This window comes from Sander vitreus, chromosome 21 (assembly GCF_031162955.1).
Source record: "Sander vitreus isolate 19-12246 chromosome 21, sanVit1, whole genome shotgun sequence".
Taxonomy (NCBI): domain Eukaryota; kingdom Metazoa; phylum Chordata; class Actinopteri; order Perciformes; family Percidae; genus Sander; species Sander vitreus.
The window spans coordinates 6463501-6486170 of record NC_135875.1 but is presented as its reverse complement, the minus strand read 5'-3'; the positions used below and the strand labels follow the sequence as shown (position 1 = coordinate 6486170).

Below are 22670 nucleotides of genomic sequence, written 5' to 3'. Positions count from 1 at the left end.
CGTTTATTTCTGGTGAAATACTGCACTTTATCATGCCACTGTAATTATACGTTATGGCCTACTGAACTTCCAGACAGCCAAAATCAATATAATTAACTCCTCTCTCTACCCTTTTGCCTCATTCCTTGAACTTGCCTTACAGTATTTTTAGCTTTTTTTTAGTATTGAAAGAATATGGTAACAGTACAGTAGCAACTTGATCATCAGAGCACTCTAGCAGCAGGGAGAGCTTTTCCCTGGGTTTGTACAGCAGAGGGATGGAGGTTAACAGAGCGAGAGAGGTACTGGCTTCCCACCGGCTGGCTGGACAGAAGGGGCATTCTTCTCCTCGGATCCCCCCGGTCGTCTCCAACAGACCACAGTTTGTCAGCCAATATGCCCACCGTTTACTGAGGAAATGTTCACTTAGTGCAGGAAGTCTGAGGTTTTCCTCCGTACGTTTGATTTCAGTTGCTACCCAAACAACACTGGGGTTTTAAGTCAGGTCAGAACAACATAGGTGGGAACTACGAAACCCAGAGGGGACTTAGTCTCAGTTCAGTGAGTGATATATAAATAATCAGCAAACCCATCATACCTGATGCTACTGATTGTTCCGGATAGATTAATGATTTGTTGTAGGATTTAATCATATGATTTAGGCTTCTAGCTGATGACATTTTCATAATGCTTTTCTGCTCAATTAAAATCTCTCAAACTATACTTATCTATAGAAAAAGTAGAACAGTTTGGTAGTATTTTACAATCTCATATACTCTTTCAGTAACTCTTTCAATGTCCATATACATCTGTATCAGTTTTAGCACTTTGAAAGTTTAATGTTTTGAGCATTTTGATAGACGGTGAATTTTTTGCTTGGTTTAAGTTTATGGAATATGTACAGCAAAACATACAAATATGCATTTTGGGTAATGCAAAATGCTGTGACAGTTAAAAGACAAAGAAAACAAAACTACATTACAAAATAAATCTGTACAAATGTCACAAAAACAGGCATTAGACAATCTTGAAAAATCAAAGCAGTTGGTATCATGCAATTATTTGTTGATATTTCTTAGTTTTACATTAAGATGAGATAACATGAGGTGAAGTAAAATTGTACAATATACTGGAATAAAAATAAAATAAAGACAAATATTTTCCCTCATGATCTTTTTGTGCACTCAATCACAATAAGAAAAGCACTGCAGGCTTACTAGATTTTTTATAGATAATCGAATAAATAGTAAACATACCATTTCCCATAGAAATGATGCAAATATGGTCATTTAGGTACAGCTTATTCACGCCAAGATATTGTTCGTTATGAGTGTTTAAACACTGTGGTTACTTGTAGTTACCTTCTCAGGCAAAGTGACCGGATCAGCAAAACCCACCAAAACCATCCCAGCTCCTGAGGTATATACATTCTCATTGCAGTATTGTAAATGAGATGCTCGGTCCTCTCTCATCTCATTTTGTGGCCTTCCTCTTTAATGAATTCTTATGAATTGTAGCCAAAATCATCTTTTAAGCCTGTGGTAGAGCTATCTCTTTAGCACTTTGTATTTCCATGTTAAAGCAACACTATGTAACTTTTAGCTGCAGCTGTAGTTCACAGTCTTTATTCTCAGCTCAGAACACAAAAAAACTAATACTTGTTTTGGCTATTTGTTATGTTTTTAGTAGAAACTGGCCATAGTGTTTATCGCAGCTGTATAATTTCCTTTTAGTACAAGGACATAACATAACTTCCTTGTAACTGTAAGAAAAGTACACTATTGGCATTAATATGTTTAGACTTTATAATATTAGTGTATAGAATAGATCTGGGACTCAGTGCTGGTGTGTTCCTACAACAATCAAGGGTCCTTTTGCAGTCCTGCTTTGTGCAGTTTCACTATTGTCCTGCAGGAGAAGTAGAGAGTGCTTTCACTGCAGTTTCTTTTTAGCCAGCTGGGCCAACTCTCTGGCTTTCCTCTTCTTCAGCGTCTTCTTGAGGACGACCAAGTCACGGTAGACGATGTGATCCAACACCGCAGAGGCGCAGAGGAGTCCACCATGCAGAGCGCCTGCTATCCCACAGCTGAACACGTCTTGACCTGGAACAGAAACACAAATGCAACCTGCTGGATGAGACAAGACTACCTGGAGTATTGATTCAAATTATTGTTCCCCCTCTAGATAATGTTTTCTTTACAAGCTTTAATTCCTTCTGCAAACTTCGGTAAACTAATCCAGCAAAAACTGGCTAGTTTGGTATGAAAAAATTACACTGCACAGAAACTCAAATTTCAAAGCATTGTCAACGCTCCCCCCTCCGAGGTCTTAGGGCTTGTTGAGATATTTGTATGCCCGTGAAGACTTCAGTCAATCACAAAACACAAATAATTGACTGTGCTTGCAGAACCTTTTAACCTAAAAGACTTTATACCTGAGATGTAGAGGTTTTTGACAGGGGTGCTGCACCTGTTCCTCGCTATAGTCTCGGCTTGGAAACGCTCTAGGTTGTGCTCCGAGGAGTACATGGCTCCACGCTGGGCACCCAAATAGTGCGTGTTGGTCAGTGGGGTTGCCACTTCCTGGAATACCAACTGAAAAACGAGTCATACAAATATAACAATGCAGTCTTTATTTAACAACATCAAATAAAAGCATAGACAATAGAAATGTGGATCATTTTAATGTACAGGCAACAGGAACATACTTAAACGTCTGTGTGCATACGTGCATATATGACAGAGAATGTCCGATCCTACCTTGTCTTTGATTTTAGGGAAATGAGTACAGGCCCAGTCAAAGAGGTTGTTAGCAAATCTCATTTTGTAGTTATAGTATTCATCGCCCCTTTTGCGTGCAGTAGTGTCCTTCCATTCCTCAAACCATTCATACTTCACCATCATCAGTATTGTCATGCAAGATTTTCCTGTGAACATGAAACACATTACACCTGTCTGACACTCAGATGTGATATTATTTGGTATTTAGTTTAGTTTTGGTATTTAGATCATATCTTATACATAAGATAAGATGATGTTCTAGTAGCAGTACATATTTAAATATGTCTCTTTATCTTTAATATTATATAGAACATTATTTCCTGTTACTACTATTACTACTAACAGTAGAAAAAAGTAGTTAGTGTTTGTACCAGGGTGTCTTATTTTGGCTTCTGGGTCTTTGGAAGATGGTATTGTGATCATCATCATGGGGATATTATCTGGTGCTTCCTCTTTGCTCAATGCAAAGAAGTCATCCATCCTAAAAAAAAAACATAAAAACATATTCAAATGCATAATTAGATCGTCATCGCTCAGTGGGAGCAGGTCTCTGCTGCTTTTATCAGAAGTGTGGTAACACATATGGCTGCATGTACCCCACAAAAAAGGGAGCTCTAACTTGGTAATTAAATAAGCCACACACATTATACACAGTATGTTTACTATACATTAGCTACATCGTTTTTTTCTTCTTTTGGAAACGGTATAAAATGTGTAAATGTTCCTGAGAGCAGGGCTGCACTGTGAAGTTAGATTTGTTTCTCTAAATGTATTGCATTCCTATTTCTTATACAATATCGCCCCCTTGTGGTAACTAAATGTCAGTGTTTATTTTTATGAGTGATCTGCAAACTTACGACTTGTCCATGTCATTGTCTTTGAACAGCCAGATGTTTGTGGACTTGAGGCCCAACTCCTCTTCAGTTCCATCAAAGCCAGAGAAGACCAAAAAAGATCCTCTGCCATGTTTCATTATGTTCAGTCTTTCCTGAATATCTACAATATGGAAGGTTTACAATCACTTTGAAACTTCCTCCTTACTTTCAAAATAAAAGTTATTTATATACATTGTGTCCATTTAGGTGAAAATGATTTGTTCCCTACCCGTCTTGACTCGAATCTCAGGGGGAAGAAGTTTCTGGAAGGTGGTAAAGATGCCACAGTTTGAAACAACCACAGGTGCAAGAACCTCCACTTCCTCCTGACCTTTCCTCACTTTCACACCTGTTACATGGCACACAAAGGAAGTCTTCAGTCAGTTACCTGTAGAGTACATTTCTTCAGTAACAGGTGAAAGATGGAGATGAAATCATTTCTTACCATAAGCTTCTCCCTTCTCATTAACCAGAATCCTGGAGACGGGAGCTCTGACCAGGCAGTTTCCTCCATATTTCTGAATGGTGCGGATGATGTGGAAGGCGATCTCACTGGCACCACCTTTAGGGTAGAAGGCACCTCGTTTGTAGTGATGAATCAGGAGGGCATTGATCATAATACTGGAGTCCTTTGGAGGCACACCTAGATATACACAGAGTTAAAGGATTCATTATTACTTTGTTTCAAAATCACATTCTCATCTTGTTCAGGAATTGGAACCTGCAACCATCCAGTTACAAGTGTGCTCATCCAGTTATATGTTGTATAATTTATCAGGGCTTATAATCACAAATAATACTAAATTAATGTCACCGAAAACTCATTTAAAGTAACATTAAGTGCAGATAAGACATAAAACTTTTAGGAGACTCATCAATTTGTTTTCGAGACTCATCTTGCATTGACTTGAAATGGAAGTCTAGTTTCAGATGCTGCACATCGTTGGTAGACTTTGTATAAAAAGGGCTGCCATTCTTAAACTGTTCATTGGATGTGGATGTAAATACCCTCAAATTAAATCTAGAAGACAGTTATTCCAGTGCAAAGTGAGAACAATCTTTTATTTTCTGGACTTAAGGTTGGTTTTCTACTCTAGTAACATTTTTGAGAACCCACCATAGAAAAGATAAGCAAAGATGACGTGGAGGTCCTTGTTGCTGGTCAGGGTGTTCACAAAGTCTGTTGCACATGTGCCAGAGAGGCGGAAGACCGATGTGACGAGGTTTCCGATGCCTGACTTCAGCAGGAATAAAGAGACCCATTGCGGGATCAGCTTTAGAATTGCCAGGTAGCAAGCATGCTTAGCTGAGACCTGTTGGAATGCAGTAGATGTTTAGGCTCCATAGTTTGTTTTTAAGAAAGGGCTTTTCTGCCTTTATTTGACAGGACAGCTAGGTGAGAAAGGAGAGAGAGAGGGGGGGGAAGACATGCAGGAAAATCATCACAGGTCAGACTCGAACCCTAGACCTCTGCGTCGAGGCATAAACCTCTCAGTATATGTGCGCTTGCTCTACCCACTGAACCAACCCGGTCACAGGATCCATAGTTTTGTTGCTATGTTTCAGAGAGATGACACTGAAATATGTGTCCACTAGCTAACACAGTACCTTCATGATTTTGAAGAATGTCTCGATGGCCTCTGTGTCATCAGGGAATTGCTTCATCAGATGGGCTTTCATTTCAGTTTTACCGGATAAAATGGTGTACTCTCGTTTCTCATCGCCCAGGCCAATATGGATGGTGTCAAAGTGTTGATTTAGTTGATGGAACTCCAACTGGCCCTCGGAGATCTGGTCGAAGGCGACGCGCAGCAGACTGTTCTCGCCAACCTGACCAATGTAGTGAAGCCCTGGAGAAGAAAGAGCGGGAAACAGGAACATGGTAACATTCACAACATCCGTTCTAAACACCCATGTGCATTGTTGTTCCTTTGGAGTTCACCCTTCATATTTTAGAGCCTCTTGCATAGATATACACAAACAAAAATGTTTTATAAAGACTGCTAAAATATAATTGTGCAAACATAATTGTGCAAGCGGTTAGATTTGGAGCTACAACCACCATGGCTGGGGGTCAAAGCCAAAGTGGAAGTGCCTTCATCTGCAGTTCCTTTATGGCTGGCAGTTGCTCGCTCCAAAACATCCCTCTATCCCCAAAGTCCTCAAAATAGTTAAAAGCTGATGGTTTTACAAGAAGTAGTTGTCTTAATATCTACTGCCTTAACTGTTTCCTAGAAGTGTCTTAACAAGAGGTAAAACAAACAAACAGCAACTTTTGTTTAAATTATCGATAATTAATAATCAATAAATGCCAACCATTCTCAGGTTCCAGCCTCTAAAGTGTCTAAATCAAAGTTAGTTTTTTTTCTTCTTCTTTCTTTAGTCTATGGTGCTTCCTAAAAAGCTTTTTTTTTAATCATCTAACTATACAATCTATTGAATGTTCTGTTATCAACTAGAACAGCTAGTAAATCATTCATTTTACCTATTTTGAAGAACATTCATAAGAAAAATAGCTATGTGTGCTGCTAGATATTCTGAGCCCCCTGACAACAGGTAATGTAGTGCACTGAAAATTATATAATCCCTGGCATGTCCTCTTACCAACATCAAACTCAAAGCCTTTCTCTATGTAGGTGTGGCAGCAGCCTCCTGCTTGGTAATGTTGTTCCAGCACCAGGACTTTCTTCCCTGCTTTGGCCAGTGTGGCTCCAGCTGCCAGCCCACCAAGACCACTCCCGATGACAATGACGTCCAGGTTCTGGGGCACTTTGTCAAGGCGGAAACCTGGACAGATACATGCAGAACTTTTTTTTAAGGTAACTTTTATCTTTCTATTTCCGACAGGTTAAATAAAGAGGCATTGTCATGAACAAGTGCTAAAACATGTGGCATTATTGGGTTTATAATACATTCTGAAGGGCGCACTGACACCTCTCCTGTCATAAATACATGGTTGCTGGTAGTAGAATAGACTGAACACAATCTCCTGGTCCATTATGTAATTAAGATAAAGCCTACAGGTGAAAAAAACGTTACTGTACCTCTGCTAATTTAGATAGAACTATAGAAGATCTATAGTGAACTTATTGTATATATAGTATCCTTTTTCAAATCTATTTTATAGCCTACTTTTGTATCCTTTGAACTATTTTAGGTTAACTTTGGCTTAGGTTTTTACAGCACAACCAAGACTCATTTGAATTGGTGTCCGAGAACAGTTTTAATGTCGTAGAAGACTGCGTTGAGTGCAATTTGAAGTCTTTTAACTATTGCAAAATGTGGAAGCTTGTTAGTATAATATGGTGTATTTCATCTTCAGACTGACTAACACGCTTCAATATTGTACCCACATGAGTTCGCCAAAAATATATATAAGGCTACAGCCAATACTGTCATCTCTATTTTCCATTAATATAACACATGAGACCTTCCTGAACATTATTTGCAAAGTCTAAAGAAATGACATTGATGACATGATATTAATTGCTATTTCTGTGGACTTGATCATGAAACAACCATACACTTGTTTCAGAGCTTGTTTTTAGAGCTTCCTTTTTGGAAAGACTGTTAAATATATCTGTAACATTTCTGTCCATTTTTTATTACTGTTCAAAGATGTGCTTTTTTATCTAACTTATTCTCATTTTTTGTTTACATTTTTGTATATTTGTCAGAAGTGGTGCTTTTCTGGCTTTGCATAATTCATATTGACATGTAAGTAGATAATAACTATATCCACAATGGAATAAAGAAAGGGTTAATATTTTACTAATTAAAAAAAAAAACATACTGATTTTTTAGACTAGATTTAACATTTTTAAGTGTGCTTTCTCCCTGGGAGTTGACTGTTGTCATAGCTTAACATATTAATACAATATTCAATACTGAATGTATGGTATCTTGTTATTGTGTGGCCACAGAGCTCATTGGCCAATTAATTGTGATGTTGAAAACAAGCATTTTCCACAGCAATAATTTTACCTTGCTTGATAACTTTGTCCCGCTTCTTCTGATCAAACTCTCGAGGTCCAGGAGGTCTCACTGACTCCAGGGAGAAAGGGCTCGGTGTCCCATAGAGGTACCGGTATGTGCCCCCACCCCATATAACCAAACAGACTAAGAAAATTAAGAACCACATTGTGGAGACAATTTGAATCGCTGTTTCTGAACTCACTATGGCAGTGTAGAGTGTTCACAGCAGCAGTGGCAGGTTTATTTTAAACAATGCTCTCCTCATATGGCTCCTTTTATTACGCAGAGAGAGATCCAAAGGTCCAGAGAAGACTGGCAGGAATTTGTTACACTATATGTTATGACAAGCAATAAAGATAGAGGTGAAAGACCCATTTTCCTTGCAGAGACAGTGCACACATCACATTAATGGTTGCTGAGCACTCATTTGGTTCACAGACAAAAACATGAAAAGCATATAATGGGCACTTCACATCTTTTTTTATTATTTATTTGCTATATTTCACTTGTCTTGAAAGGAATTCTTCAAAAAGCAAAAATATTTGTCCTATTCTATAAACATAAATTGTGTAAGCAATCAGCATAATGTTTGAAAGTTTTCAGAGTACACATTTACCTGTTCAGACGTCACACTTCTGATCTAAAGGTTGTTATAGATTATTTATATTATCCACAATTTGTCTTATCTGATAAGACAATTAAGATAAAGACTTCACTATGCACTGTCATTCTAGACTTTACACATGCACTGTCCAAATGTATATCTTTACAACAGTGCAGCTGAGTTTTATCATTTTAAGTCTAAGGACAGAGTTGGTGTTCTTGATGCACACTATTTTTGTCCTTCAGATAAAATAATAGCCTTAACATAAATGTGAAACATAAATAAGTATAAATATAAATACATGACTTATTACAATAAGTCATGTAATCTATGCGATAACAGTTTTAATGTAGTCCATGAATAGACTTGTACTTGTTCTACACTTATTCAGTTCACCTTAAACGATGGATCTAATCTGAAACTAGCGATAAAGGAAGAGATGTTTTTACAACAACTGCTCAGTGTTATTGTTATAATGTATAGGCTATGATTGACAGTTTGTGTTGATTCTAGCGTGTTAGTAGTGTTAGTAGCGTGTTAGTAGTGTTAGTAGTGTTTTTACCGCACCTGCTGTCGTAAAGGTCTTTTCTTTACGGTGCTGTATTGCCCACTGTAGATTACTGAGTTAGCGTTGCTGTGAGGTCATATAGTTGACAGTAGTCAATGAATGTTTTACTCAGACAGAAAATTATTAATTTACAATAAGAGAATATCTTAGATATGCATCGTTGCATTTCAAGTGTTGCATACGGTAACTTAGCCTACTTTGGATGTCTCGTGAGCTAAACCGTTGTCACTGTCACGTTTTTGGTTGTAGCAACTAACTTAATAATAATAATAATAATAAATAATAATAATAATAACAACAATAACAATAACTTTGATTTATATAGAAAGTTTCATGAAACCTAAGGACGCTTTACACAAGTACAGGGGGATAAGGGGAAAAAAAATAGGGCAACACAAACACGGACTAAATGGAATAAAAACAAGGCTACTGGCGTACAACCACATTGCGCGGAGGCATTAATATAAACTAAATAAAAATAGCTTTCTTTTCACTGTTAGCCTTATAACATTGACTCACGTTGGACAGTTTAAACAAAAAAAGATCAAAATGGATGCAACAGAACCAAAGATATCTTCTTTTTTGTTCCAAACATCTCTCTTCTTTGTCAAAATCTGGGGCCTACATTACCCATAATGCAACTCAACCACCAATAGTTCTGAGATTCAGGTGTGTCATGCAAGTAGTGGCTAATGTAGTCTCAAGCAGAAATGAGGCAGCGGGCTACGGAGGTCAGGTAAACTCACTTTTTAACTCCATATCAACAGATTTATCAAAATATTTTCAAGCTGTTTTTCTTTTTTACATAATCCCTAAAACCTGTAAACACACTTTGATGTGTAAAATCAATGGAGTTTCCCTTTAAGAAGTAGGCTACACTATTTCGCTTGTTTTTAGAATCTCAGAAGCATTAAAAGACATTAAAATATTTTTTAAGTCACATATTTACAATTGCATTACATATTTTATGACATATTTGTAATCAGAGTACCTGCACTCTGTTACTCACCAGCTCCAGTGCCACTACAACATCTCTTGCCCTTGAAATAAAGCAGGCAGATTAAAGATTAAAGGTTGTTTTGGCCTCTGTGTTATGCCAAGCTAAAACTTTGACATTGAAGTCAAATGATGATATATCACCACAGTCCTCTATTGATAAGTGACTGTAAATAGGTCACTATATTCTTGGAAACCGCACATATCAGCACCTTTGTGCTGATGTGTGTTGTTTTGATATATATACACACACACATGTGCTGCCTCAGGTCTTTGGACTGTAAAAAAAAAAAAAAAAAAAAGGTTTAACGCAGCATGAATTTTGCTTTTTACATTTTTACAATCTTAGAAAGTGCAAGTGGTAGAGAAATGATGTGTAGCCCATATTTGTTGTTGCCCAGATTAAAATGACACTAATTGGATGGAGAGCTGGAAATGGAAGCAGGGATGAAGCCGCTGGAATAAGCTTAAAGACTTTGATACAGGAAGCAGCTCTGTGTCATCGGTGTTACCGACTGTGCCACGGCAGGAAATCCTATTAAGAATCTGACTAAGCAGTAGCTTCACAACTCAATTGACTTTGCCCTGCTTTTTAAGACAGATTTACCCTCCAAACCATATCTAGTCAAGCCTATTTGACATTGATAAATGTCAATGTCAATATGATAAAATGGGATGAAAGTGCAATTGTAGTGCGATAAAACTGAGATATGCTGATGTATATAAAAAATAAGAACGGCCATTTCAAGTCAAACTTTGTACAGCTATTTGCATTTAATTACAAATTGACAAAGAAGCATTTTCATATCAACAGGTACATACAGTAATCCGGTGATAGGAGCTGGTCTCTCTCCTGGTAGCAATACCATTTACAGATCTTAGTTTTCTTACTACTGTACAATTTATCCACAAGAATCCTAAAGGGATATTACAGCAATGTAACCGGCTCTCATAAAAAACTGTTTGATTATTCCCTGCTGTATTTGTGCTATGTTACTATGCAGCCTCCCTTGTCTCCCTTGTAGGGGTTCTTCTCATCTGAAACGCCCTTAATCAGCGGATCATTTGGTACCAGTGCCTCAACAAAGGAAACCGTCTCTGCGCAGTTTGCAGCCACCTGTTGTTGAGAGGAAAGATGGAAACAAATGTAAGCTTAACAAAGCAAAAAAACATTTTTTTTAAGACATAAAGATGGAAATTTAAACTTACAAATTAATTAAGCATTTATCTCCCATGATTGTTTTCCACTTTGTTATAATACAAAGAAGCTTTCGGTAGGTAAAATTAAAGATAATATTGGACAGATTGTTTGTAATTGTTGGAAAGAAGAGGTGAAATTCTTATTTTAAAGAGTTAATTTACTTACTGGTGTCCTAGCTGTGTTAACTTCCTTCTTCAATTGTTCCAGTTCCATTTTCAAGATTTCCTTATCTGACATATCCCGAGCCATCCTGACTGTAAGAGGGAATCAAGACCAAAACATTAACATTTCACAACAAATGCCGACAAGTGAGTGTACTCTTGTGAGTGCTAGAACCTGTAGTTTCTTTAGGTTATTATTTTTAAATATTTCGAAAAACTCTCCTTTGACAAAATTAATGTAAATCCAGGCAAAAAAAATATCTTCATCGTCACTCTTTACCTGTTGAATGGTGGGATCCCCTAAAATCTGAGAAATGTGTTGGCTCCTAAGAGCTCATCGACTGTATGCCTTCCTGTAGTCCGGTCGCTTCTTCACACTGACTGATCTGTGCTGTCCCACTGCTCTTCATCCCAGCTGATGAGGTCGACACAGGATTGGACCTGATGTCACCAATCCCCCGTGATGAGATTAAACAATCAGGAGCTGTAACCCCTGAACAGGAACGAGGAAGGTGAGAGATCCTGCAGACAGACAGATCTGCAGATGAGGTGGAGAAAGTGAGACACCGAAATAGGAAATGATAGACATCCTTACCAAACGCAAACTGTGGTACACAAACGCCAAAATACATACAGTATATGCTTATAAGTCACTGGCTTCTCAACTACTTTTCAGATTTAGATCAATTTTATTATCCCACAGGGAAATTTGTTTGGTCCAGTGCTCCAAACACCATAAAGTCCACATGTAAAACAAACACAATAAGACCACAACATAATCATAATAAAACACATTTGATCACATTGAGACGGAATGAACAAAGTCAAATAAAAACAAGGTCGATCCACAACAGTAAAATTCCAATTTGATATAAAAGTGCGAAAAATGACCAGCAAGGAGACCTGTTGATTGAACTGCATGTTATACAGGCTGATGGCTTGAAGAATAAAGATGTTCTTGTATCTATCTCTTTCCCTGGGTCAGGTTGCTGCCGTGACTGATCTTGGATGGGTTCTATCCTGTAAAATGTCCAGTTTTGGGAGAATGAGTTTGGTGTACAGGCTAGTGGCGGTTTCTCAGCCATTGCCTATGATCTTTCCCGCTGTTCTTATTTGTTTGTGCATGTTACCAAGCACACAGATAAGACCAAATGTCAGAACACTGACAGAATGACGTACCAAACTTCTTTTTTTTTTGTAGCAGGCAGGGCAGTTTTGTTCCTTCTAAATTCAATTACCATCTCTTCTGTTTTCTTTAAGTTTAAATCCAGATAATTAGCCGTGCACCACTGTGCTAAAGCTGTCGTCTCTTCCTTAACTTGTTACTTTACGTATTATATCAGTAGTAAGAGTTGTTTATACATCATGAGCATGGGCCCTTGTGCCAAAAGGAAGGAGGCCAAGTCTCCAACACTGATTTGATTATACTTTATTCTTGCAGTCTATCCAATCAATTGCTCTAGGACTTGCAACGTCATTCTAGTAAAAAATGTGCACACATAGAAGAATATAGAAGAAGAATATATAAGACACTGATGTACTGACACTGATGTTTTTGTGCATAAATTGATAGGTTTTTGCTCAAGGTGTCTTTACAAACACTGATTTGTTCCTGTTTACAACCAGGGCTTGGAAAACAACAACTGCATAGATACATATATGCTTTCTTTGTAATATTGTATTATATACGTATGCTTTTAACACTGAGCTCAGGCTATTTTTCATTTCTTGTGATTGTTTGTGGGCAGTTTGGTGGTCCTGAGTTTAAATCTGCTGGCATTTTTGGTCCTAATTAAAATACTCATAGATGGGAGTAGAATGGGAGTGTGAAGGGTTGTTCCTTTTATACTGTATATGTAACCCACCTAACCCCACCTCTCACCCAATGTAACCAGGGATAGGCTCCAGCATTGGATATGCAGGGATGGATGGATGGCAGCATCAAAAATGCTTGTTGATATAATGTTTCTTAAGCTAGAGGTTTTATGAAAGTGTTCTTGCCCTGTAAAACTAGTCCCACTACTCACCTCCAACTGACATTTTATCTGAGTAGTGACAAGCTACTGATCCTTAACTAAACCGTTAGCTGGTCTCACACTAAGCCATTTTCAGGATCTGGGTTAGTCTTATCTACTAAAGATTAACCTGGGACACGTCACTGTGGATCAACAGCAGCGTGGAGATGCTGGAGATGTTACTGACAGAACAGGCACCTCCCCATTTTTCTGTCCTATTTTAGTTACATAATTTGATTCACTTTCATTGTCAAACTGACTGTAAGCGAGATGTCTCATTGACTGTGGGGACATCTTTTAATGTTTCTTTAGAGATTTTGAGGTCTGAGATTATAACATTATTGCTTTTCTCAAGTAACAATGCTAAACATTCTCTGGGTCCACCCCTAGATGGATATGTTAGTATTAAATATTTATCTTAGCATTATACTATTGTAAATATCTTTTACAATTACGTTTTGGACTGTTGGTTGACCAAAATACGTAATGTGAAGATGTCTCCATAGCTGCCACTGAGAACATTGTAATAACTTTGGTATTGTTTCAGGGAATTTGTGATTTTTAATGACTTGTTTAAATTCTATGTTTTCTTATTTTGTGCATATTTCTATTAACATTAATATTAGATAACTTTGTAGCATCGGTCCAGGGACATCAGACTGAAAATCGTATGGCTAACTCTGGCATATTGACATATTTATTAATGTCTGTCCCTGTTAAATAAACCAATAAAATTAAAAATAATAAACACAAAAATTAGGCCTACACAATGTCAAACTTGCTTTAATACATTATAAACTAATAATCATTATTATTAATTAATATTTATCAGTGAGATTTTGTTTTTTATCTTTAACTGTTTTAGGGCAAAACATAAATTAAAACTACAAGATCTGTATTTCTCTACCAGAATTATATCACTGGCATTGTCGAAAAGACTTTGAAAAAGCATTGGCAATTATGAATTGTGATACAAATTTGCTGTAAAAATGTAATTAGTTAAATACTATAAGTAGTATTTAAATAAGCCTTTTAACATTGAGGCAAGCGGACTACAGGTGAAAAATATAATGATAATGATTCTGGCATTTTTAAGCCATGTATAATCATGTGTTTTATTAATTTGCACTGCCCCCTTCTTAAATAAATGTAATTTAATTAATAATTAAAGTGGCCATATGTAACTTTCAGTTTGTGTTGATTCTAGCGGCCGCTTTGGACAAAAGCAGTAGTGTTTTTACCACACACCTGTTGTAAAGGTCTTTTCTTTATGATGCTGTATTAGCCACTGTAGATTACTGAGTTAGTGTTAATGGGAGGTCATATAGTTGCGATGAATGTTTTGCTCAGACAGAAAATCATTCATTTACAATAAGAGAATACTTACAGATGCATTGTTGCATTTAAAGTGTTGCATACGGTAACTTAGCCTACTATGGATGTACCGTGAGCTAAACCGTTGTCACTGTAGCAACCAACGTATTGATAACGTAGATTTATATAGCGCATTTCATGAAACCCAAGGACGCTTTACACAAATAGGCTACAGGGGGACAAGGGAAAAGAAAATAGAAGGCCAACACAAACACGGACTAAAAGGAATAACACCTCCGCGCTAAATGGAAGGGGGACGTAATTTAATGTAGGCTACTGACGTACAACCACATCGCGCAATCTAAAGTTTCATTTCATTTTTTATGAATGAAATAGACATATTATATACCTGAGGGACAATACAGGGACGTTTTTGAATCATTTACAATCCCGTAATTGTTGAAAGCCTGACCGAGATTGACTTGGTTTTGCCCGTTTAGCTTTTATTTATTCTTCATTTAATTTCCTTCTTTCCTGTGATGGCCCTGCCCCAGTATCAGCCATCACTACAGCAGATAACTTCTAAAATAAAATAAAAAATACAATTAGGCCTATTTAAAGAAATCTCCTGCTACCATTTAACTGGCTGGATAAACTAACACAGGCTTTTCCAGTGATACACCGCAATCTGTGACCCGTCAGAATGTGTGAATGTAGCGCCGTCTACCTGCCATAAATCATTTTGTGACTTCGGGAAAAATCGGAGCCGGGCAGAGGCATTAATAAAAACTAAACTTAGCACAAAAAGTTGTGTTTGGTAGATTATTTCTCTGTGGTAACAATGCTTTTTGGCAATAAATCTTATACCGTTTGAAAGCCTGTTTAGTTTCCTTTCAAATGGTGCCACATTTGTAAGGAACATGCATTTGTGGGATGAGCAGCAGTGCTGAGTATGTGGGTTGCACCCATGAAAAATTTGCCAAATCTTCTCTGCCATTGCCAAACAGGTTATTTTGCTGTTGACACTTGTTTTGAGCTTCTGGTACCCCCAGGTGCTGCCAATCAGGTACCTGATTTAGAGATGAGATTCTGCAACCAGTGGAAATCCCATATCTCCACAGTCTGGGACCGAACTCTATCCTCCAAGATGACAACGCTCTCCCCTACAGGGTGGGGGTTTATCAGAGACTACCTCCAGAATGTGGGAGTGGAGAGGATGGAATGGCCTGCCAGCAGGCCTGACCTCAACCCCATTGAACACTTGTGGGATCAGCTTGGGCGTTCTGTTCGTGCCAGATTGACCAACACAACCACGTTGGCTGACTTGCGACAAATGCTGGTTGAAGAATTGGGATGCCATCCCACAGCAGTGTGTGACCAGGCTGGTGACCAGCATGAGGAGGAGGTGCCAGGCTGTTGTGGCTGTATATGGTTCTTCCACACGCTACTGAGGCTCCTGTTTGTGAAATGAATAAATTGTTAAATTGCCAATATGTCTTGTTTCTTCAATCTTCAATCATCCAATCCACCAAACACCAAACAAGTCAGTGGCAGAATAAGGTGTTTGGCATTGGCAGAGAAGATGGGTGGGTCATGGGTGCAAGCCACATACTCAGCACTGCTGCTCATCCCACAAATGCATGTTCCTTACACCACCATTTGTAAGGGAACTAAACAGGCTTTCCAACGGTATAAGATTTATTACCAAAAAGCATTGTTACCACAGAGAAATAATCTACCAAACACAAATGTCCTTACTTTTTGTGCTAAGTTTATATAAAAATAGCGTTCTTTTCACTGTTAGTCTCGTTTGCTGTTACAGGTCATTTATGATCATCAGATGGAACATTACACAGTTTCAGAAACGTGTAAAAGTTACAAAGAGTCACTTTAATATAGAAAATGTAAATAAAAAATAAAAGATTTGGAGCACAAGCATACACTTCTTACTAAACAAACAGTAATCCACAGATTAATAAAATAAGAAATGAATCCTTATTTACAGCCCTAATTTTCAACTAAATTAGTACATTAATATGGAATAATTTTTATAAGGTTGTTGTTTGACTATAAACACTGAACTGTGCATTTTAATACTCAAACTTTGATGCTTGAGTATTACACACAATTTCTGTGGTAAAATCTTTTAGATTTTTGAGAATAGGGCCGTTTAACCTGTACTTAATACCTGCTAGAAAATGAGACCGCAGCCAGAGACACATTTTCCTTCGATGACCTTAAGATTTCTGTGATGATCTACTTTCTCCTGTGGATGGTGGTCATAGACTGTATATAAGAAGATGGTGGTGTCGAACCTTTTACGGTTTCCTCCTAGCAGTCTGCCCCGCCCACTTTGTTCTATCAGCCAATAGAAGTATGTCTTTGAGCTAGAACAGAAACTCCTTTCAAAATAAGAGCATCCGTGTTTAAATTAAAGCACGTTTACGCATGTAGAAAGACGCGTACTTTTATTTCGACATGTGTGTATATGTTGACTATCTGGGGTGTCGTTGGCGGATAAGATAGCAGCAACAATGGCAGCTCCCAGTAGAAAGCAAACGTTAAGGTTTCTCAGCCAGTTAGGAGCGTTTATTTTGACGCGGTTCGGATTTTGGAACTGCTTCAGCATGTTGATGCTGTTTGCTGAACGAGCGGACTCAAAAAGGTAAAAAGAACTTACTAATAAGAAACGGGGAAACCGCTAACGTTAATGTTAGCTAACGAGCTAACGGCAATCAGCGTCAAACTTGTACAAAAGCCTTTATTATCAAGATAATTGTGGATGCAGTATATAGCTAGTTTGGCAGATATAATAACTGGACAATATGTGTCATATGCTCGTATCCGAACTTTTCGCGTATTTGCTGTTGAAGGTGTAAAGCAGTTGCAGCCATATGGAGTTGTTTAAATTAAAATGACAAGTTCAATTTTGCCTGGTCTGTAATTTTCAGTCGGACCAGAGAGACAGGCTGTAATTGTTTCTGGCAGTAATGGTTTACATCTGCGTATACCCTGGGCGTGTATTGTATCAGGCTGTGGTGGGTTGGCCCACTCAGACAACCACACCCCTCTGAATTATCCTGTAATTATACCAACTTTAAGGAAAATGTATACTCCCTTTGTCAAACCTGGCTGCCTCTTTTAGTTGGGTTATTTATCCTCCCTGTCTCAAATAGCTGCCCTTTTAAAGCAAGTTATCTTTAAATTGGTGTTGTGCTGAAATTGCTAACTTAGAGTAATAGGCCTATATTTGGATTTATGTTGATTATCAATTGGGCATTTTACTTGAATTTTACATGAATATGTGCTGGATACAGCTTTATGAATGTGAATATTGGCTTGCCTTTCTACACCATTAAACACCGTGGCCTCCTTTAGGGATGTTGACACTAGAGATGGTCCGATACCATTTTTTGCTTCCCAATACTGATTCTGATACCTGAACTTGTGTATCGGCCGATACCGAGTACCGATCCAATACCAGTGTGTCATATATTTTATTATGTTTTAACAGCTGTATACTACTATCTCTGTATGGATGTGATATGATGTATTACAGCTGTATACTACTATCTCTGTATGGATGTGATATGATGTATAACAGCTGTATATTACTATCTCTGTATGGATGTGATATTATTTCTATCTTTGTTGTCGGCCTGGCTCAGGTTAAACTCTTTCTGAAATATGAACAATGAACGCCCCAGAACCTTCTTTTATTCTGCAGTTTGACAATCAGTTATAACGGAAAAACAACATAAATAAACTACTTTAACGTAGATTTTCTTTAGGGCTTTATTACGTGGTATCGGATCGGTGTATAAACTCCAGTACTTCCCGATACCAGCGTTTTAGGCAGTATCGGAGCGTATCGGAACATCTCTAGTTGACACTTGACTTTAGTATATTGTTTTGGCTGATGTGGAAGAAAAATCAAATCCCACACATCTGTCTAGTCCAGGTGTTGAGTACAGTGTATTTTTTAATGAAATGTATGATAGTCTTATGTGAGATAGACAAACATACATATATCATAGTATTAAAAGTCCTGAATCCACTTTACAAGAGTGAGGTTTACACCCATGTTCGTCAGCTTCTCTATCAACATGTGTGACTGGATGGTGTTGAAAGCTGAAGAGTCTGCAAACAGGATGCGTACATGAGAGGCAGGTGTATCAAGGTGTTTGTAAATTCCATTCAGCAGGGTTGTAACAGCATCTTCCACTCCCCTTTTCTCTCTGTAAGCAAACTGTAATGTGTCTATGTGAGCTTGGGTTTGTATTTTGAGACAAATCAAAATTATCCGCTCAAAGCACTTCATTGCAACAGAAGTGAGTGCCACTGGTCTAAAATGCAGTAGACAATGTGTGCAATGTGTTCGGACTACCTCTCTATAATACACAATACTCTATGCATACACATGTACAATAAGTCATGAAACAAACGATATACAACAGATATCCCATAGCTGTGTAAAATAAAGTTTGCTCTTTTTATTAATTGTCACCTTCAGGAAACCAGACATCCATGTACCGTACCTGTACGTGGACATGGGGGCTGCAGTGCTCTGTGCTAGCTTCATGTCATTTGGGGTGAAGAGGAGGTGGTTTGCAATGGCCGCTGCCATACAACTGGCCGTCAGCACGTATGCATCGTATGTTGGAGAACAAGTGTACTACGGGGACTGGCTTAAGGTGAGTTGGCTTCTGTGGTTTACATTAAACAAAAAAAAGTTACCTTTGTGCTTCTGATAATAATATGCAGGTATTAATGTATAGGTATATACACCAAAACTTGGGGGGGAAAAATGTGACTCATGTTTTAATTTTACACGATTGGAAGTGTAAAAATCAGTCGTCATCACCAGACTCCCTGGAGCTTCCCTTTTGATTATTATCCCTGTTTATTTAATATTCACTTTTTAACTTTTGTTTGGCTGATTTGAAATAGTTGTAAGCAATATTGAAAAGGTCAGTCCAAGGCTTAACTGATGTCATGGAGGAAATATCCATCGTAATGTTTATACAAGTGACATTGATTTGACAATGAGTGTCAACATCACTACAAGGGTATTTTTTTGGTCATAAGTCAGTCATCTCTTTTAATATGCTTTTAATCAAGCACTTGTTTCACTTCTGTTTTTGTTTGCAATGAAGCAATATTTCTAATGCAGTCTTAAGGCCCTGACACACCAACCAGACGGGCCGACCGTCGGCAGAAAAGGCAGTCGGACTGATCAGTCGGGTCCCCGAGGTCCAAAAAATGCCTCAGAACACACTGAGGTGACGCTGACTTGAGCGTACGCTCTGCGCGTGCGCGAAGTGTAATACGTCTCCATAGCAGCAGGCGGCGCTTCTCTGTATTATTTCCCAGAAAATGACGAAGAAAAAACCCGGAAATGACGGAACATCTCCCCGGACCTACTTACTTCACAGAGCGTGCTGTTGTCATTCATTGTTTTCATCAGAGTGTGTTGAAAAATGAAAACCGGCAGCTGATAGGACGAACGCGTCACGTGGGGTTTTTTTTCCCTCCGGAAATTCACAGCCAGACTGTCATGGCAACTTGTTCAGAATACGATCTCATGTTGTACTAAAAGAGTTCACCGAAACGTGTTTCTGAAAACATTTTAAGCGAGAAATAGGCCATGCAGTTGCTGAATCTGTCTTCATTTCAGATCGACAAAGGTCAGTTTAAAAGATTTTCGTCAGATTTTGAGCGCCATTTCCGGGCGAGTCCCGACTGCCCTGTCTCCCGAATGAACATGTCGGGTCGGCCAAAATGAAGGCCGACGGCTCCTCGGACGGACGACGGCGCGGAACACACCGAACGGACTCGAGTCACCAACCTCGCCAGACGGTCCGACGGCCGATTATCGGCTTGGTGTGTCTCCTCTATTACACACCACTGCCCCTATCATGCTTAGTTCTGACTGTTCAGACAGCTGTCACATTTTCACATAATCGGATATGTATCAGATTTAGAAGCACATATATAAGTGGCCCAGATCAGTGTTGGAAAAAAAGAAGATCTGTGTTGTGTCACACAAGGGAAAAAATGGATCTAGGCCACCACTAGAAGTCTGAAAGAAGATTGTTTCATCAGAGATTGACACGATAGCAGGAACTTGTCATAGGTTATTATCACAGCCTTAATGTTGTTTCTCTGCAGGTACGGATGTATTCCAGGGCGCTGGCCATTATTGGAGGCTTTATGGTTTTGGCCAGTGGCGCGGGGGAGGTGTACAGACAGAAACCTCGCAGCAGATCGCTGCAGTCTACTGGACAGGTTTTCCTGGGAGTCTACCTCATCTGCATGGTAAGAACTACATCAGTTGTATTTATTTATTTATTTATTTATGTATTATTATTATAGCCAACTATTATTTGTATGTGGACAGACTCTGTAACAAACACTTACACACACAAAACAAGACCAACACAGTTGTCTGAACAAGAACAGAATACATTTTATTAAATGACTAAAGCTCTTAGCCAAATTGCCATCCAGGGCATTGCATTAAGAGAACATGCCCGAGACATTAAGTTGCAATGCTTAGAGCCAGATTTGGTCATAACTAGATTAGACGATAAGTCGATTTGACAAACAAAAAAATTGGCAATTTTACAGCTCATTAAATGTAATTTTGCTGCTTTTCTCTGTGTTGTATAATTATAAACTGAATGTCGTTTGGTCAGACAAAACAAGACATTTAAAGACGTCACATCAGGGTCTGAGATACTGAAGCTCAGTTCTCATTATTCTCTGATATGATTAGATTACTAAAACAGGTAGATTATTTGTTAATAAATAATTAGTTGCAGCTGTTTTCTTAAGCTAATTTAAAGGCTTATTAGTTGAGATTCACTGACTGAACAAGATATTGTGTATCTTTCTTGCGATCACTTCATGAAAAGGCCTACTTGAGGTATATATATGTACAAACCAGATTAATCGACCTTTATGAGTGAGAATAAGACTGCATATATGTCAAGTAAAGCACACGTTTTAGCTATAACACCTCCTCCCAGAGTTAAAACACAGTGTACTGCAAACCAAAACCTGTTGTCAGTGTCATATTAAATAACGCAGTGCCACTTTCCCCCCACTAGGTGTACTCCCTTCAGCACAGCAAAGAGGACCAACAGGCCTATCTGAACCACATCGTGGGAGGAGAAATCACTTTGATGCTGCTGGAGGTGCTGTTTGGGTTGCTGGCTCTGGCCTTCCTGTCTGGCTGCTACATCCGCCTGGCCGCACAGATCCTGGCCACCGTCCTGCCTCTGGTGATCCTGCTTATTGATGGCAACCTGGGCTACTGGCACCACACTCGCAAGGTGGAGTTCTGGAACCAGATGAAGCTGATAGGACATAACGTGGGTATCTTCGGCGCTGTGCTGATCCTGGCTACTGACGGTTGAACCTTTTGGGCGCTCACAGACAACTTTCACAGACCGAGGTGTCTGCGCAGGATGAGATTGTCGGCCTTTGCGTCACAGTTGCCGTAGCTCAGTGACCTCTCAGGATTCAAACACTCCAAGCTGAGACTGTTGGATCTAAGCAGCGTTGATTGTCTTTGCCCACCGGTTGGTATCTTTGCTTTTGCAAGAAAAGAACCCTTTTTTTCGCAATTTAATCATTTATTCAGATTCATTTTGTCTCTGTTATCTGAAGTATGAGTATTGATACGGTATCTACTGGGAAAATACCTTCTACTCAAAAATAGTCTTAAATGTTTAAAATACAGTATATGGTTTAAATATTTGAGAAATAAAGGGAAACTTAAAATTTAACTTATGTTGCATTTTCTATGAAATGGGAGTGCTGAAGTACATTTGGTAATGAACTGCTTTTCACTTGTGCATTCATGTGAATTTAATTAAAATGAATATGCACAACTTCTTTATCTTCTGTGTAAATGTGTTCACACTCAATTTAGTTATATGCTCAAAATTATTTTACATGTTTTGAGTATTTTGATCATTTAAATTGAGTCATTGACTAAATTTACAATACTGCAATGCTATTTATTTTGATATGTACGACCACGTCATCTTTCCATGAAATGAACAATGTAAGCACAGGCTGAATGCCTCATGGACTATACACTCAGTTACCGGTTTATTAGGTACACCTAGCTAAAACTAATGCCGTCCTAATTCAACTGTCCTGCAATAAATGCTACTTTAATGAAGGTTCTAA

The 22670-nt window shown here is 38.4% G+C and overlaps 3 protein-coding genes across 3 annotated transcripts; 1 reads left to right on the top strand and 2 right to left on the bottom strand.

Moving 5' to 3' along the window:
• Window positions 1-890: 890 nt before the first annotated feature.
• LOC144536684 (inactive all-trans-retinol 13,14-reductase) lies at window positions 891-9415 on the bottom strand. The gene is made up of 12 exons (XM_078279946.1): window positions 9412-9415; window positions 7619-7753; window positions 6239-6421; window positions 5243-5484; window positions 4752-4947; window positions 4080-4277; window positions 3864-3983; window positions 3617-3755; window positions 3131-3240; window positions 2739-2905; window positions 2414-2573; window positions 891-2081 (listed from the first exon to the last, which is right to left on the bottom strand). Exons 1-12 carry the CDS (start codon window positions 9413-9415, stop codon window positions 1912-1914), a joined length of 1824 nt encoding a protein of 607 aa, XP_078136072.1. The 3' UTR covers window positions 891-1911.
• A 1350-nt stretch (window positions 9416-10765) lies between these two features.
• Window positions 10766-11227, bottom strand: gngt2b (guanine nucleotide binding protein (G protein), gamma transducing activity polypeptide 2b). Its single transcript, XM_078280076.1, has 2 exons — window positions 11144-11227; window positions 10766-10894 (listed from the first exon to the last, which is right to left on the bottom strand). The coding sequence occupies exons 1-2, from the start codon at window positions 11225-11227 to the stop codon at window positions 10766-10768; spliced, it is 213 nt and encodes a 70-aa protein (XP_078136202.1).
• A 5737-nt stretch (window positions 11228-16964) lies between these two features.
• tmem101 (transmembrane protein 101) lies at window positions 16965-22670 on the top strand. Its single transcript, XM_078279795.1, has 4 exons — window positions 16965-17133; window positions 18982-19162; window positions 20640-20786; window positions 21581-22670. The coding sequence occupies exons 1-4, from the start codon at window positions 17003-17005 to the stop codon at window positions 21887-21889; spliced, it is 768 nt and encodes a 255-aa protein (XP_078135921.1). The 5' UTR covers window positions 16965-17002; the 3' UTR covers window positions 21890-22670.

Excerpts from the sequence above, each read along its gene's own strand:
- tmem101 (XM_078279795.1), top strand. The coding sequence starts at position 17,003 with ATGGCAGCTCCCAGTAGAAAGCAAACGTTAAGGTTTCTCAGCCAGTTA. Across the intron at positions 19,163-20,639 it reads ACTACGGGGACTGGCTTAAG|GTACGGATGTATTCCAGGGC; the intron begins GTGAGTTGGCTT and ends GTTTCTCTGCAG. Across the intron at positions 20,787-21,580 it reads GAGTCTACCTCATCTGCATG|GTGTACTCCCTTCAGCACAG; the intron begins GTAAGAACTACA and ends TCCCCCCACTAG.
- LOC144536684 (XM_078279946.1), bottom strand. Across the intron at positions 5,485-6,238 it reads AGGCTTTGAGTTTGATGTTG|GGCTTCACTACATTGGTCAG; the intron begins GTAAGAGGACAT and ends TTTCTTCTCCAG. Across the intron at positions 3,241-3,616 it reads GACAATGACATGGACAAGTC|GATGGATGACTTCTTTGCAT; the intron begins GTAAGTTTGCAG and ends TTTTTTTTTTAG.
- gngt2b (XM_078280076.1), bottom strand. The coding sequence starts at position 11,227 with ATGGCTCGGGATATGTCAGATAAGGAAATCTTGAAAATGGAACTGGAA. Across the intron at positions 10,895-11,143 it reads TTAACACAGCTAGGACACCA|GTGGCTGCAAACTGCGCAGA; the intron begins GTAAGTAAATTA and ends TCTCAACAACAG.